The sequence below is a fragment of the Diospyros lotus genome, chromosome 5 (assembly GCF_014633365.1).
Source record: "Diospyros lotus cultivar Yz01 chromosome 5, ASM1463336v1, whole genome shotgun sequence".
Classification (NCBI taxonomy): Eukaryota; Viridiplantae; Streptophyta; class Magnoliopsida; order Ericales; family Ebenaceae; genus Diospyros; species Diospyros lotus.
Genome location: NC_068342.1, coordinates 5,240,836 through 5,266,230, shown reverse-complemented (window position 1 = coordinate 5,266,230; position 25,395 = coordinate 5,240,836). Strand labels below are relative to the sequence as shown.

The 25,395-nt window shown below is 38.2% G+C and overlaps 1 protein-coding gene across 1 annotated transcript in view; it reads right to left on the bottom strand.

The window, feature by feature from the left end:
• The window catches only part of LOC127801509 (DNA-directed RNA polymerase I subunit 2-like), a 55,070-nt gene that overhangs the window by 13,330 nt on the left and 16,345 nt on the right, over nucleotides 1-25,395 (bottom strand). The window contains exons 12-20 of the mRNA XM_052336718.1: nucleotides 8,537-8,652; nucleotides 6,621-6,748; nucleotides 6,419-6,498; nucleotides 5,550-5,791; nucleotides 5,313-5,477; nucleotides 5,002-5,166; nucleotides 4,805-4,879; nucleotides 3,722-3,825; nucleotides 3,562-3,637 (exon numbers count right to left, since the gene is read on the bottom strand). Coding sequence (XP_052192678.1) covers nucleotides 3,562-3,637; nucleotides 3,722-3,825; nucleotides 4,805-4,879; nucleotides 5,002-5,166; nucleotides 5,313-5,477; nucleotides 5,550-5,791; nucleotides 6,419-6,498; nucleotides 6,621-6,748; nucleotides 8,537-8,652 — 1,151 coding nt within the window. The remainder of the gene's footprint in view (nucleotides 1-3,561; nucleotides 3,638-3,721; nucleotides 3,826-4,804; nucleotides 4,880-5,001; nucleotides 5,167-5,312; nucleotides 5,478-5,549; nucleotides 5,792-6,418; nucleotides 6,499-6,620; nucleotides 6,749-8,536; nucleotides 8,653-25,395) is intronic.

The following is a 25,395-nucleotide window of genomic DNA, read 5'->3' as shown; positions in this document are numbered from 1 at the left end:
CTGGAGGCGAGAGGGCGGTGCACGCGTCGGCATGTGGGGTTGGAGACGAACTGGATGGTGGTGCGTGGGGGCGCATGAAGGCTTCGGCGGCGGTGGGTCTCCGGTGGTCGGTTGATCTGATGGCGGCGAACCTAATGGCAGTGGCAGTGCTGGTGGCCAGACAATGCACTGAAGGCACCCGAGCAGGCTAAGACCGATGATGAAGAGGAACCCAATGAAGGGGTGGCGGCTGGTGCAATGAAGGCACTAGGGTTTTAGTGTATTAGCCTATTAGGCTTTGATACCATGTAAAAACTTTTAGGAGAAACTTAATAATCTCATTGCATTAACTATGAACACAATAAGCTCTCTTATAGAGAGGAAATACAACAACAAAGGAAACAACCAGAAAGGAAAGATACAAGGGAGGAAAGATAATCAAGAGTAAGGAAAAAAGGAAAGATATATGTAAGATCCTAATTCTAGTTTAGGAATTAATCCTAACCAAATCTCCATTGCCTTAGTCTTGGATATCCTTATGATCCAACAGTTAGGGCCTAATCCGACATTGGTAGTCTATTAGGGAGGACTCAACTATATTACCATGAGAGACAGAAAAAGGGCCCCGGGTACATTAAATGCAATCATAACTATAACATAATTATGAAATTTGATAGGATACTAGATAGCAAATTCAACAACAATCGAATATCAATGGTTTCCAATAATTTGCAGCAAGGAAAAAAAAGAACAATAGGGCATTCGAGAGGCCCTTAACTCTCCCTAAGACTCAATACCAAAATCATCCCCCAATATTCTCCTAGCCTCTCTTATTTATAGTTTGTTATCTAACGACACTCCCCTCCAACGGCCTCAGTTATCAGCCATGCTCCCTTAGCTGCTCTTCCCCTTTTTGCCCTTCAACTGTTTTTGTCACTTTCCCCCTCTCCCAATATCCTATTTTGCCCCCTGCTTCTTCCTTCCTATTTCTTTGCTGGTACATGTGACTAACAAGGGTCCTATCATTACTTCCGCCCATGAAACTCACCTTGTCCTCAAGATGAGACTCCACCAAATTACCAGCTTTCTCATATTTTTGCTGGCCCAGATTTTTAAGATCAGAAACAAATGGCGCCCCAATCATCAGTAAGGTGCCCTCCTTGGATGTTACCAGATCCGCCATCCTTGACATCAGATTCCTAATCTTCTTCCTCGGCTGCTTCAATGCCTTGGTTGCTTCCCGTCTCGTCTTGAACTAGACGAAGCTGTAGTCCTTGGTCTTGCCCATGACCCGGTCGAAGATGACTTTGCAGTCCTCAATCTCGCCGTATGACTCGAAGGCAGAGACTAAGGTTTCTCGAGTCGTGTCCCACGCGAGGTCGTAGATGACGAGCTTGTGACGAGATATGTCGCGATCCATGGCATCGCGGAGGCGAGTGAAGAGGAAAGTGTCGGGCATGGCGGCGCCGACAAGGAAGTTAATCCGTTGGTACTTGGTGTAGCGCTCGAGAAGTTTCTGGATCTTCTCAGGTTTGGTCTCACCGGAGGAGGAATCATCATCGGCGTCCGAATCGGACTAAATAGGCATTGTGGTGTCTTTGGTTGGGACTGGAGCTTGGTATTTATGAAACTTCTTCTTCTTCCTACGTTTCTTCTTGACGCTTTTGCCGTCACCTTGCGGTTGTCTAGTCACCGTCTTCTTCTTCTTCGCCTTCCCTTTCTTCGCCATTGCTTGAGCAAAGACGCGATGGCGGCGCCCTATGGCTTTGTTTTTCAAGTTTGTTTTCTTACCCACACGAATCTCTCTTCGTCTCCTTCGCTCCCACCGGGACCACAAAATGGCCCCTCCTTCGAAACCTAGAGTCGCGGACTCCCGTTTCTTGGCCTTTGTCAACTGGGTTACAGGGAGGTATCGCTCAACCTGAACAACCCAACTATCCGAGACATCTCCTTCAAACACGGGCATCTCCAGCCTCTGATCACGGACCTCCTGTCGCCAGCTTCCACCCAATCCTCTATCAACTCCAAGCGTCATCTCGGAATCCTGGGTGGATTTCGATGGCCGATCTCCGTCCTTCCCCTTGCTCTTCCTCGCCCGATCCTGCTCTTCCCATCTCGCTCGCATCCAAGCGAACTGTTCCAGCAAGCTCGCTACCTTCTTCCCCACCGCTTGAATACTCTGTTGCATGCCTTCCACCCTCATCTCCAAGTCACCCACTCGATCGATCAGGTTCACCATTAGGATCGGAGATGTTCTGATACCAAATTGATAGGATACCAGATAGCAAATTCAATAGCAATCGAATATCAATGGTTTCCAATAATTTGCAGCAAGGAAAAATAAGAATAATAGGGCATTCGAGAGGCCCTTAACTCTCCTTAAGACTCAATACCAAAATCATCCCCCAATATTCTCCTAGCCTATCTTATTTATAGTTTGTTATCCAGCGACACTCCCCTCCAACAGCCTCAATTATCAACCATGCTCCCTTGGCTGCTCTTCCCCTTTTTTCCCTTCAACTGTTTTTGTCACTTTCCCCCTCTCCCAATATCCTATTTTGCCCCCTGCTTCTTCCTTCCTATTTCTTTGCTGGTACATGTGACTAACAAGGGTCCTATCAAAATCTTATCCTAGTTATCATCTTCTCAACAAAATAAAATATAAGATAAAACCTACTAAAAGATAATAAGATAAAACCTAAACAAAATATAACTCAAACATATAAAAGAACTATGATATATCAAACAAAATAAGATAAATCAAAATTCTAAATATCATATCAAACATTAAAATATAAAATCCTTATTCCTGTTCGTTCTCCCCTTGTTTGTAAGGCACTAGTCCTCAAGTTTTGTGCAAACTTGTGTCGCTAGTAGTTGAGGATTGTTGTCAAATATCAACTCACGCAAAGTGGGGAAGAACAACTGCTCTCACATACTTGGCCTTAAATCACCTCAATCAAATCCTTATTCACTTAAATCTAAAGGCCAATTCACCCATACAAGCCCATACCATAGATACTTTCTAGGGGTCAAATATTCAAGTTGCTACATAGTGCATGAGCTCTAATCCCTGGTTAACACGTAAGACTTGTGATAACTTGAAAATTATGATTTTTGTCTCTATTCATCTCACGGAAGACGTAAGCCTTGGTAGCAACGGTAAGAATACTCTGTGACTAGAAGGTCATGGGTTAAAGTTGACGAGACAACCTCTTTACCCAAAAAAAAAAAAGGCAAAGGAACGCTATGTACAATTACAACCCTCACAAAGTAGGGAGCCTCAAGCACAAGAGATACTCTTTTACTTGTGACTCAAGAAGCCATTAGATAAAACATTTGGGGCATTTATTCTTCATTGGGCCCTTTTTCTCATTTAAGAAGCTAAAAGAAACTGTTTGTGCACCAAAATCTCAAATGCTGTGTTCATTATGAAAAACAAGTAATTGTTGCAGTTACACTAAAAATGAATGGCTCAGTAAAACCACAACCTCAGCAAAAGAAATTATGATTTCTTTATGTTCTTATATTTTCATGAATTTCACATTTTTAACTCACCATGGCCAAGGACAAATAACATACCTGGTATATTTGTCCATGAAACATCCCACGATCCACAGCTGCTTTATTCAAAACCATGGCATCCTCCATATCATATCTGCAAAACATACAAGAATACAAATTATAGGAAGCTAAGCATAGAAGAGATTCTCTAACATACACACTTGACCAAAAAGTTTACCCTGAATATGCCAGAACTGCAACAACTGCATTTGTTCCAAGTGGGAATTCATTAATGCTGTACTTTTCATATGCTTTAGTGCGTACAATTGGCGTTTGAGGAGTCTGTAAAGCCATTACCATGACATTATGAAAGATAAAGAGACCATATAGATGAATATGGAGATGGTTAAGGTGAAAGGCTTTTGATGTCAGCCAATAACACCCCTCAAGTAAGAGAATGTGTTGCGTCCACATAAATGCAACAAGAAGAAAATGTATTTGAGTATTTCATCGGAAATTGCTAAGGCAGGATCCTCATATGGAAACAAGCAGTAAGGAAAAAGGCTGATAAGTTGATAACCATATAGAACATTAGAAAACATTCCCAAGTATATCAAAACTTTTGGCATGAGATTCATGTTCATAATAGGTAACTGTTTACACATTGATGAGAAAGCCATCAACACAAACAAATTTAACTTCTATTCACAAGCTAAGCATTCTGTATTTCTGAAAACGTCTGAAGCACAAGCATCTAAAATAGGCAAAACTGGTATCAAAAGCCCTATGTTGCTTATTATGCAATTATGGAAAGACACATGATGACCATGCCGCATGGCATGTCAAATGGTTAAGCTTGATTGAAGTTCAATCTCCATGAAAATTGGGAAAGTCACCTCAATTTTCTTTTTGCCTAGGGTAGGGAGTGAAGGATGCACTCTCATACTATTACACGAACTTCTCTGACTTGTGGTTTTATTTATTTTTGATGGATAAATATAGAAGTAGTGCAAAGATATACAATAAATACAATTGTATTAATTTATTGTGGAGAATGGCTAAATTTATGGATTTAATGATTACATGTCTGACTTTGAGTTGTCTTTTTAAAAAGATTTGGTAGTTTATGAATATATTAGCTAATGTAATATAGAGAACTGAGCAATATATTAGCTAATATATTAGTAACACAATTTTGAATAGGAAATATAGAGAACCAAGCAGTGGTCAATTAAAAGGAAACAGTTCAGATAGAAGATTTTAAATTAATCAGAATTCCTTCCGACACAAGTAAAACAATAAGAAAAACATTGGGTCAGACCTGAAGGTGATACAGCTTTTGATCTGCGCGGCAGTTAATTGCTTGTGTAGAAAAAGCCATTGTTTGTTTTGCCATCTGCAATTCATCAAAGTGAGAAAAGTAAAACTCTAATCACATAGCAATGCTTGTCTATGAGGAGTCAAGGACATACAGAAGAAACGACTTCTTTTAATGAACATGCAAAAAGAAATAAGAACCTGACACTGATACATATTACGTGGACTCTGATTATGGTCAGACCAAGGAGTGAGATTAGCAACCAAACTGAGTATTCCAGTTGGGTGGATTTCTTCATGAGTGGCAGGTAAACTATTTCCCCTTCCACCATCACCACCATCTGCACACCTTATTTCCATATAAACCTATTTACATGGAAACAATGAAAAAGGCATTAGAATAGGGTGGCCATTACATAACCCAGGAAAAATAGATAAATATAATTTTAAACTTCAAATGTCAGAAAAAGCATATGATATGGATGAACATATATGTGACACCTAGTCTTCACCTGTTCAAGGGGACCAATAAGTTCAATATCACTGTTTTCTTCAGAAGCAACAGATATATTTCGAACAGGCCGGACAAACCTAGATGGAGATGTGAACAGGTATAAACCAGGATATGCTCCACCCAAGCTAAGAGGAACATAGCCAACCTCAAGATCCTCAGGAATCTGCAATAGACATTGCGACTCAAGTCATGGTAACAAAATAGAATATAGACAAAAGCAATCAGAAAAACATACCCCTGAGGTAGCTGACAGTTTTAATCTCCGTAAATGACTGACAGCTTTCTCAACTAAATCAGATGGAATGAAGCCAACAACATGACCATCAAGAAGAACAGACAGAACTTCAGGAGGACCAGCTTGCACAAGCTTTGGCAAGGAAGGTGTCATGCCAACTCCAACCAGAACACTGAGAATAGACATTCGCATTTTGAAGAAGTCCCTGAGATGTCCTTTCGAATCGTAGTATGAAGTGATACCTTGAGCAAATAAAGAATAAATAATATTCTCATAAATCATCGAAATCAATTCTACTTGTATTAGAAAAACTTCACATACAAACTAAGTCACTATCACTAGCAAATAGATAATTCATGCCAAGACATGCTACAAACATGCAAAGACACATTTTTCCACAGTCAATTCATTTGTATAGAGAGAGAGAGAGAGAGATTATCTCAAACAAATAGAAATCTACACAAATACCTGCAGATACTAGACCTTCAACTTGCAATTCCCAGCACATTCTACTTATTGGAGTCCCAAGACTGTATGAGAACCAGGACTGCTTGCAGCGCCAATTATGGAAGGTTTAAAAGCATGTTGACCTCATTATCTTAAATGTGATGCCTAATTTACAAGAGGGAGTGGCAGGCAGGCAGGCAGGCAGGCAGGCAGGCAGACAGAGAGCCCCAAAATCTTAAATCCTTTGGTTTTGCCTTATATACAACTCGTTAACATACAAAGAAGTATTTAACTATGGTACACCTTACTAGCATTTTGTTGTACGCAAAGGATTCTAGTTCAGCCCAAATGAATATAAAAGGGCAACCAAAGCTCTAAATTTTCAGCTAAAAAATGATATTATGAAATGAAAATAAACTTACGGCAAGTACAGGTCATATGGTTCAGCAGCCCACATGGCTCCCCATCAGGTGTGTGAACAGGGCAAAGGAAACCCCAAGATCTGCATATAATCAGAGAAGGAACAAATAGAGTGGGTGGGGGAAGAATGGAACATACAAAATGCCAATTAAGACAAAGCACTCATACAAGCTAGTCACTAGCAGAATAGATAAGACAACATACTCGGGCAACAACTTCCTCACACTTGTGGTACGAAGTCCAGCAAATGAAGCACCTCGATGAACAGCTCGAAAATGTGAAACGAAACGGAGAAAATTCAGTCGCTCTGCCTGTACTGTCATGCCAGCTTTCTAGCAAAGTTACAGGAAATAAGAAACTACCACAAATAGACTACCAGCATAATCACAATGTCAAACTATCAACTAAAACCAGGAGTTAATTTGGAATCTTTTGTGCTGAATTTGCCCCTTGTTTTCAGAATTTTCATATAAAACAACGAGAGGGAAGTCAACGAGAGCATAGGAGAAAGATAGGTAAAGAAAGAGTATGTAACGTCATACATAAATTCACTTTCAAAACAAGGTTTCATGCATGATTTGGCATAACAAATAACAGTCAACAAGATTAAAAAAAAAATAAGTAAATGGTATCACCAATCAGATAATAAACAGTATGAAAACTTTGGTTTGTACAACATGATAAATATAATTAAGATTCATAAAAGCATATTTCTTTCCTAAGAATTTGATCCAACTTTATAATCTGAGAAAGAAAAAGTAAATTTAATACACTTCACAGAGGATTAGTTCGCAAAACATTTATTATATGCAAATGCTTAAGAAAATCATTATTGTTCTTAGGGATTTTTCATGATACTTGGACTCTAAAATCTCCAGAAGCACCCTAGTCAAACACAATTAGTGTGTGTGTGTGCATTACAAGTTAAATGCACCTAGCATAAATGAGTTTAAAGAGTGTTGCATCTGATTAAAATGGTTCTGACATCATGACACTGTTGGGGGGAAACAAAACATCATTATTGAGAAAGAAACATCAATTGCACCTTATCCTAACAAAGTTAAGTTGGTGGCACAATATTCATAATGTCAGTTAACTTCTAAAGTCACATTGAAAATACAAATCTATGCAAAAGAACAATGTGACAAAATTTTACATTAGATGCCCTTTTTGATACGACCCTCTAGCAAAAGAATGATGAGAGAAAGTACCAACACCATTTCATATGAAAAAATTTCACGAGATGGTGGTTAATAAAGATATTTGATATTATCGTGTTCCAGCGTCCTCAAATGACAAAACTAAAAAACATAAGAATTTAGGTACTGCAATGATATAAAAGAACATTTTTAATTAATAATGTTTTTGTTATGAACATGATAATCAAAGACACTAAAGATACTAAAAAAACATTGTTAATCCAATAGATATATAATGGTAATATATCAAAAATTGAAAAATACACAACATAAAAACACCATCAAACCTATTGGAGTGGAAAAACATCATTCAATATAGCCAAAAAAACAAAAAATGAAACAAACAACTATTTTGGTAGAGCTCAATTATTTATTTTTATTCCTCACCAAAAATTAATTATTTTGTAGGTTTTAACACGAGAAGTTATAAAAACTCTACTGAGAACTCTGCCATGCTTTCTGGTGTGCCCAATCCATGGGTACACATGTTTTACAAATGCCCTATGAATGTCCAAAACAGAAAATAGTGATAAAAAATTAAGACACGCCATTCGCGGGTTTTGACACATCCCAGTATGTCTGCAACCTATCAAATATGAATACAATCACAATTATGAAGCTTTTATGCTCCTATGCCTTGTATTCTCAAATGATGTAATCCATACAATAACAGGTAAAAATAAAATTCCTGAAAAGATTTCCTGCATGTATCATTCTTTGAACCCTCACCAGTTATAGGAAAGGGAGGCAGGGCATTCAGATCACCAAATATGTGAACAGAAGAAGCATAAAATGTAAAATACAAGAACCATAAAATACAAGAACCACCAAAATCACAAGATTATTCATCATCCTACAGTGAGGAAGAGTATAGCATTCAGCTTTGAAGTCAAACATTATAAAGTAGAAATATTCCAATACCTGCTGTAAATCTAAACCAGATTGTGTAGGAAGCCTTCCAGTTTTCAGCATGTTCTCAACAGCAGAGCTGATCTGTCTTGAAGGATTTTTATCCATAACCTTCTTCACATGGGCTACTGCATTACATAAAGCCAAAGATTGAGAAACAAAATTATATTTTTGAATTTCACATATCAAAATTGACACACACAAAAATGATAGTTGCAACGCAAGTCTCCAGGCCCAAGATTTAACATACATAAACTTAATAAAACAATTTATAATTTTGCTTTCAACTTGGAAAATCACATAATCATCCAAGCCCAAAGAATGTGACATTTATATGGACTTTAAGAAACTACTATTACGGAGCTTCTCCCTAGCACTCTAAAAAAATAAACAGCAGTACCCATTTCAACAGAATAACCTTTGAAATTTGAAATTGATAAACTTCCTGATAAATCATATGTATTTAGACAGCCCAGAATCAGCTAAATGGACAATTTAAATTTGTGAAGTTTTGACTAAATTATCATGATGTCCAAACCCAAACTGAAGGAAATTTTATGAATGCTCCCAATAATTGCAAGCACATAAGAGTTGTTAGAACTAATGTTGTACATATATATTATATATGTTAAATAGTGTTGTACATATATATTAGGAAGGTATACTGTCCCATGGTTGTACCTTGTGAGATTGGTATATATATATATATATATTATTGTGAATAAAATATTAGATAACTTTCTTCTCTCAAAATACAACATGGTATCAAAGCCATTAGAAAAACCCTAACCCAACCCTAGTTCCAGCCACCACAGCCGTTTCAACCGGCGTTGTCCTTCCATCTTCTCATCGACGACCAGCGAGCCATACAAGCCTCATCAGTGAGCTTTTCGATTAGCGACCACAGCATCTCTCATGGACCGGCAACATCTCACCATTTCTTCTCCGATTTGTTAGATCTCGGCTGTTTCCTCTTCGATTTGACAGATCTTGACCAACAACCAACGACTGGTAGCTCTCAAATCTTGCGCTTGTTTCTCCTTCCAGCGTGGCTCTCAAATCTCACATTTGTTTCTCCTTCTAGTGTGGAGCATTTCTGCCATCGTCGTCAGCCACTTTCGTCATTGTTAGCCTCTTGAACCAACTCTGGGATTTACAGTTACAGTTCTAGTTTGTAGCAGTTATCTAGTTTCAGATCTGGGTTTTGTAGTTTCGGATCTAGTTGCAATAGCTTCAAATCTGTTTTTTGGGTCATCAAGTTTAGATCTGGTTCACAACGCTTTGGTCTGTAAGAGTTTGATTCAAATAGGGGTTGTGCTATTGCTGGTTGGCCTTAGGCTTTGCGCTATGACCTCTTCAAATCCTAGAGTGGTGAGTTCCTCTTCAACTGTGACTGTACCTATGGTCGTTCCTGTTCCTGTACATGTACTGTTTTTTTCTAGTATTACAACAATTACCATTGAAAATTTGAATGGTAAGAGAATTATATGTCATGGTCAGCGTTTATTTGAATGTGGTTTCACAGATATGGTGTTAGTGACTATTTGACTACGAAGCTTTCTGACATCGCTGAAGCAGATAGAACTGTATGGGATTGCATAGGTGCACAGTTGGTTACATTGTTGTGGCAATCAATAGATGTTGATTTAATCCTCTTATTTCGTGTCCATAAGAACTGTTCGATATTTAGTCTCATGCTTAGCAGCTATGTACTAATGATATTATACGTTTATACACTATCATTAGTAATTTGTTCTGTATTTAGAAGGGGGACTCAGATGTGCCTACTAACTTCGGTCATATTCAGTTTGTTGTGATAGATTTTAATGCTATGCTCCTAGTTATAACCAATCTCAACGAGTAGAGAAGCAAAGAGACAAGTTGTTTATGTTGCTTACCCTTGCAGGCCTTGGGCCCAATATGGAGGGTATTTGCACTAAGATCCTAAGTAGTCCCACTATACCTATCATGGAAGAGGTGTTTGCTTGGATCCTTTGTAGTACAAAAAATTTTTTAGGGCTTCAGTTGGAGAGTGATCTATACTTGCCTCTCAGACTCCTGGAAATTCCTCTAAGATTGGACCTGGAGTTGGTCGTGGTAAAGGTGTTGGGCATGGTCATAGTGGTAAGCGCCCTCATTGTAATTATTGTCGTTGCCTTGGTCATTATAAGGATACATGTTATGCACTCCATGGTCAACCTCCCAAGGCCAATGTTGCAATTCCTGAGGGTGCAAACACATAGTCCGTGGTACCTGATACCTCTCATACCAGCTTCTACATATACAATCTCTGCTAAGGAGTTGGCTGAGTATCGTTAGTTTCAGGTAGCTTGGTAGGCCTCATCCCCGGTAGCCTCTATTACCTAGGGATCTATCTCTTATGCTCAGTCACTTACTGGTACTCCTTATATATGTCTTACTCAAGCTCAACTTAGTCCTTGGATTCTTGATTCTGGTATTTCTGAGCATATTTCTAGTAATAAATCTTTATTCTCTCATTTTGATTCCTCTGCATCCCGTCCTATCACTGTGGCTAATGGGTATCGGTAGGGCTGATCTACTTCCATCTATTTCTCTTACCTATGTTTACATGTTCGTAGTTGCTCATATAGTCTCATTTCTATTAGTCGTCTCACTCGTTCTTTGAATTGTCATGTTATATTTGATTCTGATTTTGTTCTTGTGCAAGAAAGGGGTACGGGACGAATGATTGGCACCAGATGTGAGTTTGAGGGATTTTACCATCTTGCCCCGTCATCACATATGGCATCTGTTTGTGCTACTACAAGGGTATCTCCTCTTCAGATTCATTATCGGCTTGGTTATTCTCATCTATCTAATCTTCGACAAATGATCCCTTCCTTGTCTTCGTTAACTGTTTTAGAATCTGAGTCTTCTCAACTAGGCAAACATGTTCATTCTTCTTATTCTAATCGTTTTAATAAACAAGCTGATGCTCCTTTTAATCTTGCACATTCTGACATTTGGGTCCTAGTATAATCAAGTCTAAATAGGGTTTCTCCTATTTTGTTACATTCATTGATGATCATTCTCGTTGTACTTGGCTTTACTTAATAAAAGATCGTACTGAATTGCAATCTTTATTCACTTTCTTTTGTAATGAAATTTCTACTCAATGTGGCCGTGCCATTCGGATCATTCACAATGATAATGCCAAGGACTATTGTTCTCATGAATTTTAGGCTTTTCTCTCATCTCAAGATATTGTTCATCAATTCTCTTGTCCTTATACTCCGCAATAAAATGGGGTGACTGAACGTAAAAATCGTCATTTCATTGAGATTGCTTGGACACTTCTCCTTTCAGTGTTCGAAAATTTGGCCTAGGTGGCCGCCTAAGAGTTGGGCGGCCATGGCCGCCTAAGAGTTGGGCGGCCATTGGCCACCCAACGCTTAAGGGCTCCTCGGCACCCCTAGGCTCCGGGCTCGATTAATCAGGCCACGACGGCGCTTAACCGCCTGGGCGAACGCTTGGGTCGCATGCAGCCTGGGCCGCCTAGGTCTTGCGCGTCCTTGGCCGACCTATTTCCCCTTTCCCTTTCTCTCTCTGATCGTTCATCGCAGGTCCTCTCTCTCTCTCTCTCGCCTTCAATCTCCTCTTGGTCGTTCGCCGCCGCCATCGATCTCATCTCTTGGTCGTGCTTTCTTGTTGTCGCCGACCTCACTTGTTGGTCGTTCTCTCTCGTCGCTGCCAATCTCATCTGTTGGCTATCATCTCTTGTCGCCGATCTCGTCTTCCTCCGATATGTATCCATCTTCCTCCGCCTTCGGTTATTTAGTAAAAAACATTGCTTGCTGTAGCAGCAAGCTTGCATTGTTGCTTGCTACATGCTGCAACTGCTCGCTACTCGCTGGAGCAAGTAGCAGCAACTTGCTGCTTGTTGCAGCAACAAGCTTGCGTTGGTGCATGCTGCATTTGGTTAATTGTGTTTCATTATGGTCTTATAGAACGACAATTACTTAATCCGGCTTGAGAAATAATCGAAAGAACCAAATGTATCCATTTATTTTAATATTTGTTAATGTATTAATAAAAAATAAAAAAAAAATTCTAGGCAGCGCCTAGGCACTAAGCGCCAGTCTACCGTCCCACTTGCGCGTAGCGCCTTTTAAAATACTGTCTCCTTTACATGCATGTTCTTGTTATTTTTTGGGATGTCGCTCTTCCCACTGTTAGAATATCTCACAGCTCTCCACTTAGTTTTCTCAACTCAACCAGCTCACTCCCTAACCCAAGAACACATTGATAACAAAAAACATAAAGGAAACAACACAATCACATGAAACAGCAAGATTTATCCTGGTTCGGTCTTGAAATCCAAGACCTACATCCAGACTGCTAGGCGCCACTGAAAAATCCACTATCTTGAAAACACCCAAGGGATGATTACAACAAGAACTTAATCCCTCCCGCCCATATACACTGAAAGCTATAGGGAAAATAGGGAATACAAGCTAAGAACCAGCCACTCCCAACCTCTCGCACTCAACCCCAAATCAAGACAATAAAACCGGAAGCAAAAATACTTCACGAATTCTGGCACACTAAGACTCCCCTTCTACATACCTATCCACGACCCCTATTTATAGGACATAGGAGAGCGGATCACAAGAGATTAAAGATAAAACAACTAACTAACACCCGCCTAACTGATTCAAAACCGGCTGCTATCTTCTAGAAACAAACCTTCTAGAAGAGCAATTAAATCTAACGCTAAATCAGGAAATAAAATATGTAGCAATACAAAGTACATGATTACATTAAATCTAATCTAATACAAATGTTACAACACCCACTTCTAGTTATTTGATCAACCGAATGCCATCCACTATGTTGAATGGGGCCATTCCACATACCTTACTTTTTCCTCGTGATCCCATCTATCCTATCCCCTCCTTCTGTCTTTGGATCAACCTGTTTTGTCCATCTTCTTTCCCTTAGTCATGATAAATTGTCTCCTCGCTCAATCAAGTGTGTTTCTAGGCTACTCTCATTATCAAAAGGGATACAAGTGCTACTCCCCTGAACTTGGTAGATACTTTCTCTCTTCTAATGTCACATTCATTGAGTTTGCACCTTTTTTCCTTTCTTCATCTGATGGGTCTTCTTCCTATCCCTTTGTTCCCTCCTCTAGTCCCAATTCCTGTTCTTGTTCCTCTTCAAACCTATCAGCGTCGTTATAAGCTTCCATTAGTGCCTCCACCTCCAACTCCAACTCCTCGTATTGTCGACGATGGTATTCCTTCAAATTCATGTCTTCCTCCAGCTGGTGCCATTATTCAATCTCCCTTTGACTTTGCCCAAGCTCCTATTCGTTGTGGTACACATTCCACTCGAAATCCTAATCCCATTTATACTTTTGTCAGCTATCATCGTTTGTCACTTGTTTATTCTATTTTTGTAACTGTTCTCTCTTCAGTTTCGATTCCTAAGACAGATGCTGAAGCTCGTTCTCACCCTAGGTGAAGACATGCTATGGATGAGGAGATGTCTGCCTTGCTAGCTAATGAGACATGGGATCTCGTTCCTCTCCCTTCGAGGAAGTCTATTGTTGGTTGTCAACTAGTGTTTACCACTAAAGCTGGTTCAGATGGCTTTGTTAATCATCTGAAGGCTTGGTTGGTTACTAAGGGCTATACTCAAATTTTTAGCCTAGATTATGGTGATACATTTTCTCCTGTGGCTAAGATTGCTTTTGTTCGTGTTTTTCTTGCTATGGCTGCCATTCAACAATTGTCTCTTTATCAGCTGAAAATTAAAAATATTTTTGTTTCATGGCCACCTTCACTAGGAAGTGTATATGGAGCAACCACCTAGTTTTGTTGCTCAGAGGGAGTCTCGACTACTATATCGCCTGAAGAAGTCCTTATATGGCTTGAAGCAATCTCCTCGGTACTGGTTTGATCGCTTTAGTTCTGTCATCCAGTCTTTTGGTATGAGTAGAAATGAAGCTGATCATTCTGTTTTCTATTGCCATTCTCCTAGTGGAGTCATATTATTGGTGATGTATGTAGATGACATTTTTATTATAGGAGATGATGAGGTTGGTATTGGGTAGTTGAAGACTCATTTGCATTCTCATTTTCAGACCAAAAATTTGGGCAAGTTAGTATTTTCTTGGCATTGAGATAGCTCAACCTGCCCATGGTGTGTGCATCTCTCAAAAGAAGTATGTCTTAGATATTTTGGAAGATACTGGTATGCTTGATTCCGGCCTATAAATACTCCTATTTGGCTCAAGGAACTTCTTACAGAGTTGAAATTTGAAAATTCAGGGCCTATATAGCTTATTTGTGATAATCAAACGGCTCTTCATATTGCCTCTAATCCAATTTTTCATGAACGAACCAAACACATAGAAATAGACTGTCACTTTGTGAGATAAAAGTTGATTTCTGGAGAGATTAGTACCTCATTTGTTGCCTCTAATGACCAATTGGTTGATCTTCTCACCAAGGCATTACAAGATCCACAGCTTGCCTACATTTGTACCAAACTAGGCATATATGATATATATGCGCTCGCTTAAGGGGGGGTGTTAGAACTAATGTTATACATATATATTATATATGTTAGACAGTGTTGTTGTACATATATATTAGGAATGTATGTTATCCCATGGTTGTACCTTGTACGATTGGTACATATATTGTAGAAAAATCGAATAAATTGCTCCTCTAATTCAGAATATACACGATGATGTCCTTTTATAGAGGAGTAGGGAAACTACATAAGGAAACCTACCTTCTACAAGAAATACAACATAAGGAAAGGATACGTATTTACATTCTCAAAACAGTTTTCTAAGTCTGAATTAGGAAAGATCCTATTCCAGATTAGGAAGCTTCTAAAAATTGTATATTATGACTATCACACACATCTTCATTCGCCAACACTCCCCCTCAAACTGGTGAAAGAATATCTATCATTCCCAACCTACCTATTAGATCTTCAAACCATTTTACAGCCAGCCATTTAGTGAGAACATCTGCCACTTGATTTTCTAATGACACACAGGGAATCTAAAGTAGGCTTGCATCCAACTTTTCCTTAATGAAGTGTTGGTCCATTTCTATATGTTTTGTTCCGTCATGCTAAACAGGATTATGAGCAATATTAATAGCTGGTTGATTATCACAAAATAGTTCAATAGGACCTGCAACTTGATCTTCAAATCCTCCAGGATAATCCATAGCCATAAAAACTCACACAAACCAAGAGCCATAGCCCTAAATTCTGCCTTTGCACTTGATCTTGCCACAATGCCTTGCTTCTTACTTCTCCAAGACACTAGATTTCCCCCTAAAAGCACACAATATCCGGTAGCGAATCTCCTATCAATTAGAGACCCTCCATAATTAGCATACGTAAATCCTTTGATACATAAATTAGCCCCTCGTTCAAATAGAATGCCCTTGCTCGGTGTAGCTTTTAGATAGTTTAGGATCCTCCTTACTACATGCATATGCTCCTTAGTTGGGTTGTGCATGAATTGGCTTACTAGGCTAACAGTAAAGGCTATGTCAGGTCTAGTATGGGAGAGGTATATCATCATGCCCACTAACCTTTGGAACCTTCCCTTACCAACTGCCTCACCATTAGGATTCTCCTGCAATTTGATGTTAGGCTCTACCAGTATGCTATCTCCTTTTTCCCCTATCATACCTACTTCAGCTAGTAAATCAAGTACATACTTACGTAGAGATAGGAAAATTCCAGCCTTAGAGTATGTTACTTCAATCCCCAAAAAATATTTTAGGGCTCCAAGGTCTTTAATTTTGAACTCCTTGGCTAAATTTTCCTTGAGAATATATCGTTCTTCTTCATTATTTCCTATAACCACAATGTCATCAACATATACCAGCAAGGCAGTTATCTTTTCTCCCAAATGTTTGATAAAGAGAGTATGATCCCCTCTACTAAACACCTCCATGAACACCTCCTCTCCATGCAAGAATGCATTTTTTTACATCTAACTGCTACAGTTTCCACCCAAAATTGGTTGCAAGAGATATGAGAACCATTACAGTGGTCATCTTTGCCACGGGGGCAAAAGCCTCAAGCTAGTCTATGCCATAGAACTGTGCATATTCCTAGGCCACCAGCCTGACTTATACCTTTCTAGGGTGCCATCAGCCTTGTATTTTAAATTGAATATCCACCTATAGCCCACCGAATTGACTCCCTTGGGTCTAGACATCAATTCCCATGTCTGATTTTTATTTAGGGCTCTCATCTCCTCCAACATAGCCTCCTTCCAATTCTAATCTTTTAGAGCCTCCTCTACTGATTTTGGAATAACAATAGCATCCAAAAATGTTAGGAAGCTCTTATGGTTTTGGGAAAGGCAGTGATAGGATAGATAATTGGCCAAGGGATGTTTTGAACAATTTCTAACCCTTTTCCTTACAGCAATTGGTAGGTCCAAATCAGTTGGTTCAGGATTAGATAGGGTTGAAACTGATGGAATAGAAACTGTTTGTTGGTTGAATTCCATACTTGGGTCAGGATCTGGTGTTGATGCAGGCTGAGGATCTTCAATGGGTTGTCTTCTTTTGAATACATAAGGAGAGCCCTTAAACCTAATAGGAGATGGCAGCTGATGAATTGCTTGTTCATTGCAGTTTGATTCATGATTAACCAAGGATTCAAGAGAAGTGATTTTGATTGTTGTGTATATAAAACATATTTCTGCTAAGATCTCAATCTATCTCCTCCTTTATGTTGATGACATGCTAAATGCAAGTCAATCAAATGGAGAAATTCAAAGTTTAGAACTGAAGCTAAAATCAACCTTTGAAATGAAGGAGTTAGGAGAGGCTAAGAAGATTTTAGGGATAGAAATATCAAGGAATAGACAGCAAAGATTGCTCCAGCTATCTCAAAAGTCCTATCTTGAGAAGTTAATTAGGAAATTTCATTTGATGCAAAGGAAGTAAGTGTACCTTTTGCTTAGCATTTCAAGTTATCTCATATGCAATTCCTAAATGATGAAGAGAGCATTAGAGACATGAACAAGATCCCTTATTCAAGTGTTGTAGGAAATCTTATGTATTGTATGGTGTGCATTATACCAGATTTAGCTCATGCCATGAGTGTAACAAGTAGATTCATGGCTAATCCGGGAAATGATCATTGGGCTGTTGTTAAGTGAATTTTTAGATACCATAAAGGATCAATCAATATGGCTTTAGTTTATGGTGGGGCTAGTGTAGAAGAAGAACCTAACATTCTAGGGTTTACCGATGCTAATTATGCAGCAGATTTGGACAAAAGAAAGTCATCTACAGTGTGTGCTTTCAAGCTATGGAACTCAATCATTAGCTGAAAAACTAATTTACAATCTGTGGTAGCTCTTTCAACCACCGAGGCCAAGTATATCGCTGCCACTAAAGCTATAAAAGAGGCCCTATGATTGAAAGGTTTAGTGAGTGAATTACTAGGGAAAAATATTAAAGCTACCCTAAAGTGTGATAGCTAAAGTGCTATACACTTAGCTAAGAATCAAGCCCACCATAATAGAACAAAACATATTGATGTAAGGTACCATTTTATCAAAGAAGTACTTGAGATAAAGGAAATATATCTGATTAAGGTTGCAGGTGAAGAAAATACAGCTGATATGTTCACTAAGCAGTCCCTATATCTAAATTGCACCATTGTTTAAGGCTTTTGCAGGTTCTTGTTTGTGAATGATCAGTTTTCTTATGTAGGTCCCAAAGAAGAACAGGTTGATGGAATCGGTTTCAGGCATCACTCATGCAAAATAGTGGAGAATTGTTATGCTTTGCCTTGAGTATTGCCTAGGAGTACTTGAAGAAATCAAGAGAATTAAAGAGTAATCCAAGCGGCAGAAATAAACTAAGTAAGATAGAGTCTTAACTTATATTGTATGTATTAGGGGTATATTAGACTTTGTGTAGTCTAGTTTAAACCTTGTAATATCCGCCCTAGCTGTCTATAAATAAGAGGCATAGGGGGGGCAGTCGTGATAGACCATTCATGTTGTTCTATGCGAGTGAGTGTTGTAAAGTGAGAGAAAAGCTAGATTTCAAGATAATCTTTGTAATCTCATAAAACGATTGTACTCGTGTGAGGGTTCTTGTACTGATTCTTCAAAGATTTCTAGTGGATTTTCTCTCAAGACTGAGGTTGAATGTAGGATCACAATTGTGATCTGAACCAGTATAAAAAAGTTGTGTTCATCATGTGGTTTGCATGTTCTTCCTCTCTCTTTCATTACTGTTCTTATTAATTTTTTGTTGTGGGATGAACCATGTGTGTGTGTGGTTGTGTATTGGCAAGATTGAGTATTTCCAATGCTCCCAATTCAACAGAATGTGAACAAAACACATACAACCAAACACTCTAAGGGGAAGAGAAGAATGCAAACTCAGATCTGGAAAAAAGGATGCTAAACAGTCCAAGGTACTTTGGTTGTTTAAGACCTTAGATGGAACCTTGTTAATCACATAACTTGTTGTTAGAGCAGCTTCCCCCCAAAAGTGTTTAGGAACATGGTGATGATGGAGAAGAGATCTAGCCACATTGAGGAGGTGTCTCATCTTCCGTTCAAGTACTCCATTTTGTTGTGGAGTATCTATGCAAGAAGATTAATGAACTACCCCCTCTTGCTGGAAAAACTGATGCAAGTGATTGTTGAAATAATCCCTTGAATTATCAATACAAAATTTTTGAATGGGAGTGCCAAATTGAGTGGAAATCATTTTGCAAAAGAGTAACACAATGTCATTATTCATGTGTCGCATCCTCATTAGAGGAGGTGCTAGACAAAGGAGACAATAATACATGATCTCCTTAGCCCCTCCAATGAGAAAGCGCCACATAACTGATGACACTATCATCAATCGTGATTCCTAGCATTATTCTTTGCAAAAACAAGGCAAGACAATTTATTGCTGATTGGATAAGACACCTGATGGTGTTTAACAATTACACACATCACACTGAAAACTACTAGGGTCTAGAGTCTTAAACAAGGTGGGAAACATACTTTTTAATAGAATAAAATGAGGATGACCTAGCTTAAAATAATGAAACCAAATGTTGGAAGGATCTGAGGTTGACTAGGATGAACAAGCAATCCTTAGTTGTCTCGCTTTAGGGCAATCACTCTCCCCTTGTAAAACATACAGTCCATTTTGTTCCTCAGTCACATCAATCATCTTCCCCGTGTCCATGGCCTAAAATTTACACATATGAGAAGAGAAATAACATGGCAATTCAGTTCTTTAGCAAGTTGATGAATAGAAATAAGATTGGTAGCCAAATTAGGTACATGAAGTACCTGTTTGATGGATAACTTAGGGCTAAGATTAACCTTACCCTATCCTTGGATGGGGACTGAGGTTCCATTGGCAATAGTTATCTATTTGGTGGTTTCAACGGGTTCATATGACTCAAAAACATGGAGGTTAGGGGTCATGCGATTGATGGCTCCTGAATTTAAGATTCACGTGTTATTCCTAACAGTTTTAGAGGCTGAAAAAGTACTAGAATTTAGGTAGATACCTTGTTGTGCAATAGAGCAGGCTCCATCCTGGATTGTCCTTAGAAAATTTTTCAGCTTGTTAATCTCCTCAGCATTCAAATGATTAAGATCAGATCCACCGGATTCAGTCTTATCAAATGACCTCCTACTTCCTCTTACTCCTTGCTTGAGAGATAAACCTGGTGCTTCAGATTCCTAAATCCTCCCATCTTGCTCAAAACAACTTCATTCCCATGGAGTTTGAAGCAAGTCTCCTTAGTGTGTCTAGGTGTCTTGCAATAGCTACACCACAACACTTCAGGGCCTGAATTCTTAGTTTGAGCCTTTGATTTTCCTACTTTAAACCTTGCTCCTCCTTTGTTACTAGTCATCATGACAGAACCTTCAGAAGTATTCTCATTGAACATAGCACCTCTTCGGTTTTCTTCACTTCTAAAATGGAAAATACTTCATTAAGAGTAGGGAGTTTATCTCTACCAAGCACCTGAATGCTCACCTGATCAAATTCTAGATTGAAGCCTACTAGGAATTCAACAATCCTATCTCACTCAAAATCCTAATTAAGGGTGGCAGCATCCTCACTGCACACCATTTTGATGTCCTAATAGTGATCAAGTTTCAGCCATAAGCCCTTCATCCTATTATAGTATTATGTTACAGTTAATGGCCATTACCTAGTACCACTAATTTTGGTCTTAATTTCAAAGATTACCGAGGCATCTTGGACCTTAAAATAAGTTTGACTCACTGTTTCCCAAATCAACTTTGTTGAACTTAAAAACATAAAATTCTTACTAAGTTCAGGGTGCATTCACTCCATAGCCAAGACATAATGAGGGAGTCCTCAACATCCCATGCTATGAAAGTGGGATCTAAGTTTTTTGGAGGAGGAGCAGTCAAGTGGCCAATCTTCCCTTGACCTTTGAGAAAGATCCTTATGAGTTGAGCCCACTCCAAGTAGTTCCTACCATCTAGACGGTAGGAATGGTGCATACCAGGCAAATCTCCGACTCTAGTTGGTTGTTCAACTAGAGTTGATTCTTAAGGGGGAGCTATCTCTAGTTTTGAAAACTATCTTTACTTGATTATGTTTATCTCCAATTCCTTTCTATTGAAAAGATTTTGGTTTAAGGGGGAGATTATCTCTTTTAAGATTTGTGAAATCGTTTGAAATGTTTTTATTTCAAAATGAAGTTTTTCAAACTATCGTTGGGGGAAAGTTAAAAAAGGGGGGAGAGATATTATCTTTTGGTTTAAGGAGGTTTCAATTTTTTTTAAGTATTGCCTTTTTGATGTATGACAAAAAGGGGGAGAGATTTGTTAAATTGATTTTAAGTTTTGTCATCCTCAAAAAGGGGGAGATTGATGTTCTACCTTTGTGCTTAGTTTTGATGATGAAAAACATATGTTATTAAATCCCTAAGTCATGAATCAAGGTGGTGGTTTTCAACAAAAATCAATTTCAAGTGCATTGTTAAAATGAAACCCAAAAAGATTTATGATTTTCTATTTTAGTTAGAGATTTGCAAAGTCAAGTTTTTAGTCTTAAAAGAATCTCCTAAAATGATTTTCAAATTAGCTTTGAAGTCGTTGGTCAACATAGAGCTAAAATTGTTCTAAGGCAAAAGACCAACTTGAACATAAATGTGTTTGATGAAAATTCAATCTTAAGTATGAAAAATCATTTATGTAAATCTCATTCTTCAGAATAAGCTTTCATATTTTGAAACATGCATGAACGGTTTTGGTTTGAAACTTAATCGTATAAAAAATCCTTTAGTTCATGCATCATGTCTTGAAACTCGTTTTGATATCGCTTCAATATTTTTCTAAGTCTGGAAGCCTAGCACCTTATAAGGAGACATATATGAAAATGGTTTCTTTTTAGAAAACTAACTCCCGGTAATTCAATAACTAACATTCATTAGTGATAAAATGATTTTTAACGAATTTTTCAAGAGATGAAAAGTGTATATCTTGGAGGTGATAAAATCGCAAAATCGTAAGTTCCTTCTAAAATCCAAATTTTACTTTTTTATTCTTATGGATTTTGATTTTTTAGATATTTTTATTGAATCCAAATGGGGGTACTTTCTTATTTACATTTATGTATTAAAGTAAATGGAAGGTAAAATATAAATTAAACAAAATGAGGACATTTACTTAAACTAAAGAAATGTAAATATGTTGTAATGTTTTCAAAATTCATTCTGTTGAAAATCTTCTTCATCTGTCGACTGTGTGCTTCAATCTGTCGACTATGCATAAGGATAGTCGACTATGCTTCTTCAATCTGTCGACTATATCTTGCATCTGTCGACTATTTTTGTGTCTGTCGACTATTGTGAAAGGATAGTCGACTATGCTATTTCATCTGTCGACTATTTTTGTTCTGTAAATTCAAAGTTTTCTTCACATTTTTGCAATAGTCGACTATGCATATGTATCTGTCGACTATGGGATTTTTGTGTTATAAGATAGTCGACTATGCTTTTCTTTCTGTTGACTATGGCTAGTTTTATTTGATAAAATAGTCGACTAACCTATTTGATCTGTCGACTATGTGTTTCACAGAAAATTTCAACGGCTAGTTTTTGGCGCATTTAATGCTCGCCCAACCACCAAAACGGTCGGATTCTTGGATCTATCTACCATCAACTATAAATATGGGTTGGGAGAATCGATTGAAGGTTGTTGGAAAACATTTAATATCTTCAACCACCGAGCTTTCATTTTACATCGAGCGATTAATATCTTCTCTCTCTGTATTTACATTTCTGAGGCTTTGTATACACTGTTACATTCATTATAAGCCTAAATTTATCAGTTGTAGAGAGCTTGTAACTAAGAGTTTGTACTCTTAGACTCTCATCTTCACGATTACTGTAATTGTCCTAGCGTAAGCTAGAGGGCCCATTATATTGGGAGGTTTGTAAGTTTTTCCTAGTCACGGACTAGAGGACCTACTCGGGTTGAGTAGAGGGTTGATAGTGAATTTGTTTTAAAATCCTTAGTGGGTAGCTAAGGTAGTGGATTAGGCTTGGAAAGCCGAACCACTATAAATCTTTTGTCTTCTGTGCTTCCTGTTTTTATTTGTTCATGTTAGCATTTTTATCCCTACTTAATTCATTCATTCATTCATAAGATTTCATATTTACTTTTCACAAAACAAGATTGTTTTTACACGGATGATATCTCTGTTTCTCTACTTCAATTTTTAATATAACCAATTCACCCCCCCTCTTGGTGTGTGCCACAACACCTCCTGTTCTAACAGATTCTCCAGTTGTTAACGTGGGTGCAGCTTCAGAGTTCTAACATGTCCACTAGGAATAATTGGTAGAACAAAGAAAAAGAAGCAATGAAGGCTTAGAAGGAACGGAAGGAAAACTGTGCAATGAAGGCACACTAGGATTTTAGGCAGACCTGACTGGTATCGGAGGGTCTAATACCATGTAAAAAAACTGAATAAATTGATTCTCTAATAATTCAGAATATACACGATGATGTCCTCTTATAGAGGAGTAGGGAAACTACATAAGGAAACCCACCTTCTACAAGAAATACAACATAAGGAAAGGATACATATTTACATTCTTAGGAAAGTTTCCTAAGTCTGAATTAGGAAAGATCCTATTCCACATTAGGAAGCTTCTAAAAACTGCATATTATGACTATCACACACATCTATGTTCACCAACATATATATATTATTGTGAATAAAATATTAGGTAATTTTCTCCTCACAAAATACAACAAGAGTGTTCATACTTGAGCAGTAAAGAGAGAAATAATAGCAAAACTAACCCATGCAAAGGGACACATCAACCTCAAGGACGGCCTTCCAGACTATTTCTTCTGAACCGTCTTATACATTTCAGGAAATGAACATCCTCAGAGGAAAATCCAGATGCTTTAGTTACCATAAACCGACACCACCCAACCTTTTCTTTGAACTGTACTTGAATGATCCATTGGACCATAACTTATTATACCCTTTCTAGATATTTTTATTTCCCCCAGTCATTTCTCTTCAGGAGCTTTAACTAAAAATGTAACAATCAAATTCAGAGTCCTTTCATCATAATAATACGAGAAGCAAGATATTTGAGTGAATTTGTGAAGAATATCAAAATAGAGGTTCCTACAAAAAAGGATCAACCAGGTTGTGGTACATTGTTAACTTAGAAACAAAAACATTCCAAAAATGCAAGGAGAGCAAAGAAACTTTGGAAATGATGGCAAACTTGGGGTTGGGGTGGTGGAGGGCTAGAGCATTCAGAAATGTTGATAAATTATCAATTAATAAATAATGGTTACACTATGTCCAAACCCTGGAGGTTTTTTCAGGAAATGCATCACTCTCCATCAATTATGAGAAATTACAAATACCCTTTTATCACAACTAGATATCAGACAAAACGTTTGCAAACAAAAAGAGAAGAATTCACCCTTGTAGATCTACTCACGTTTCCTCCGAACTCCCCTAATCAAATCCTTTATTCATCATGATTCTTCACCATATACCCGGTCTTGTTTATCCTCCCTTGTGAATATCCACCACCTCCAAACCACACCCCCAGCAACCAGATAGTGCTGGTTTAGAGAACCAAGTGAAGAGAACCGAACTTATGTGTTGCCATGACCAAAATGTTAAGACATACCTTATAGGCTCAAAAAACCCTAGGTACATTGATTATGGTTCTCAAAGGTTTCTTGAACTCCAATATGGATCTCCTTAATCCCTTATTGGATCTTTCTTGAAACACAAGCTGTTGAATTGGGAGCACTGGTATTCTCAATCTTTGCCAATTCACAACCACACACACATGGTTTTAACCCCAATAACAGAAACAGAAAATCAGAGTATAAACAGAATTCAAAAGATAATGAAAAATATGCAAACCACACAAGAAGACAACTGGTTTATCTGATAATGAAAAATATGCAAACCACACAAGAAGACAACTGGTTTATCCTGGTTCAGACCGCCAATAGCGATCCTACATCCAGCCTTAGTCCTGAGAGCAATCCACTACGAAATCTTGATGAAATCAGTACAAGAACCCCCTTCTCACATGAGTACAATGCTCTATGAGATCACAAAGAACTTTCCCTACAAGCCTTTCCTCTCACTTTACAGCAATTCACTTGCATATTATAACATGAATGATAGATCGCAACTGCCCACCTATGCCTCCTATTTCTAGACAAATTAGGGCGGTAATTACAAGGACTAAATAAAAGAGAACACAATCTCTAATATACCCCTTATAATACTACTTAAGTTAAGTTAGACTCTCTCTAACTTAGTTAATTTCAGCCGCTTGATTCACCC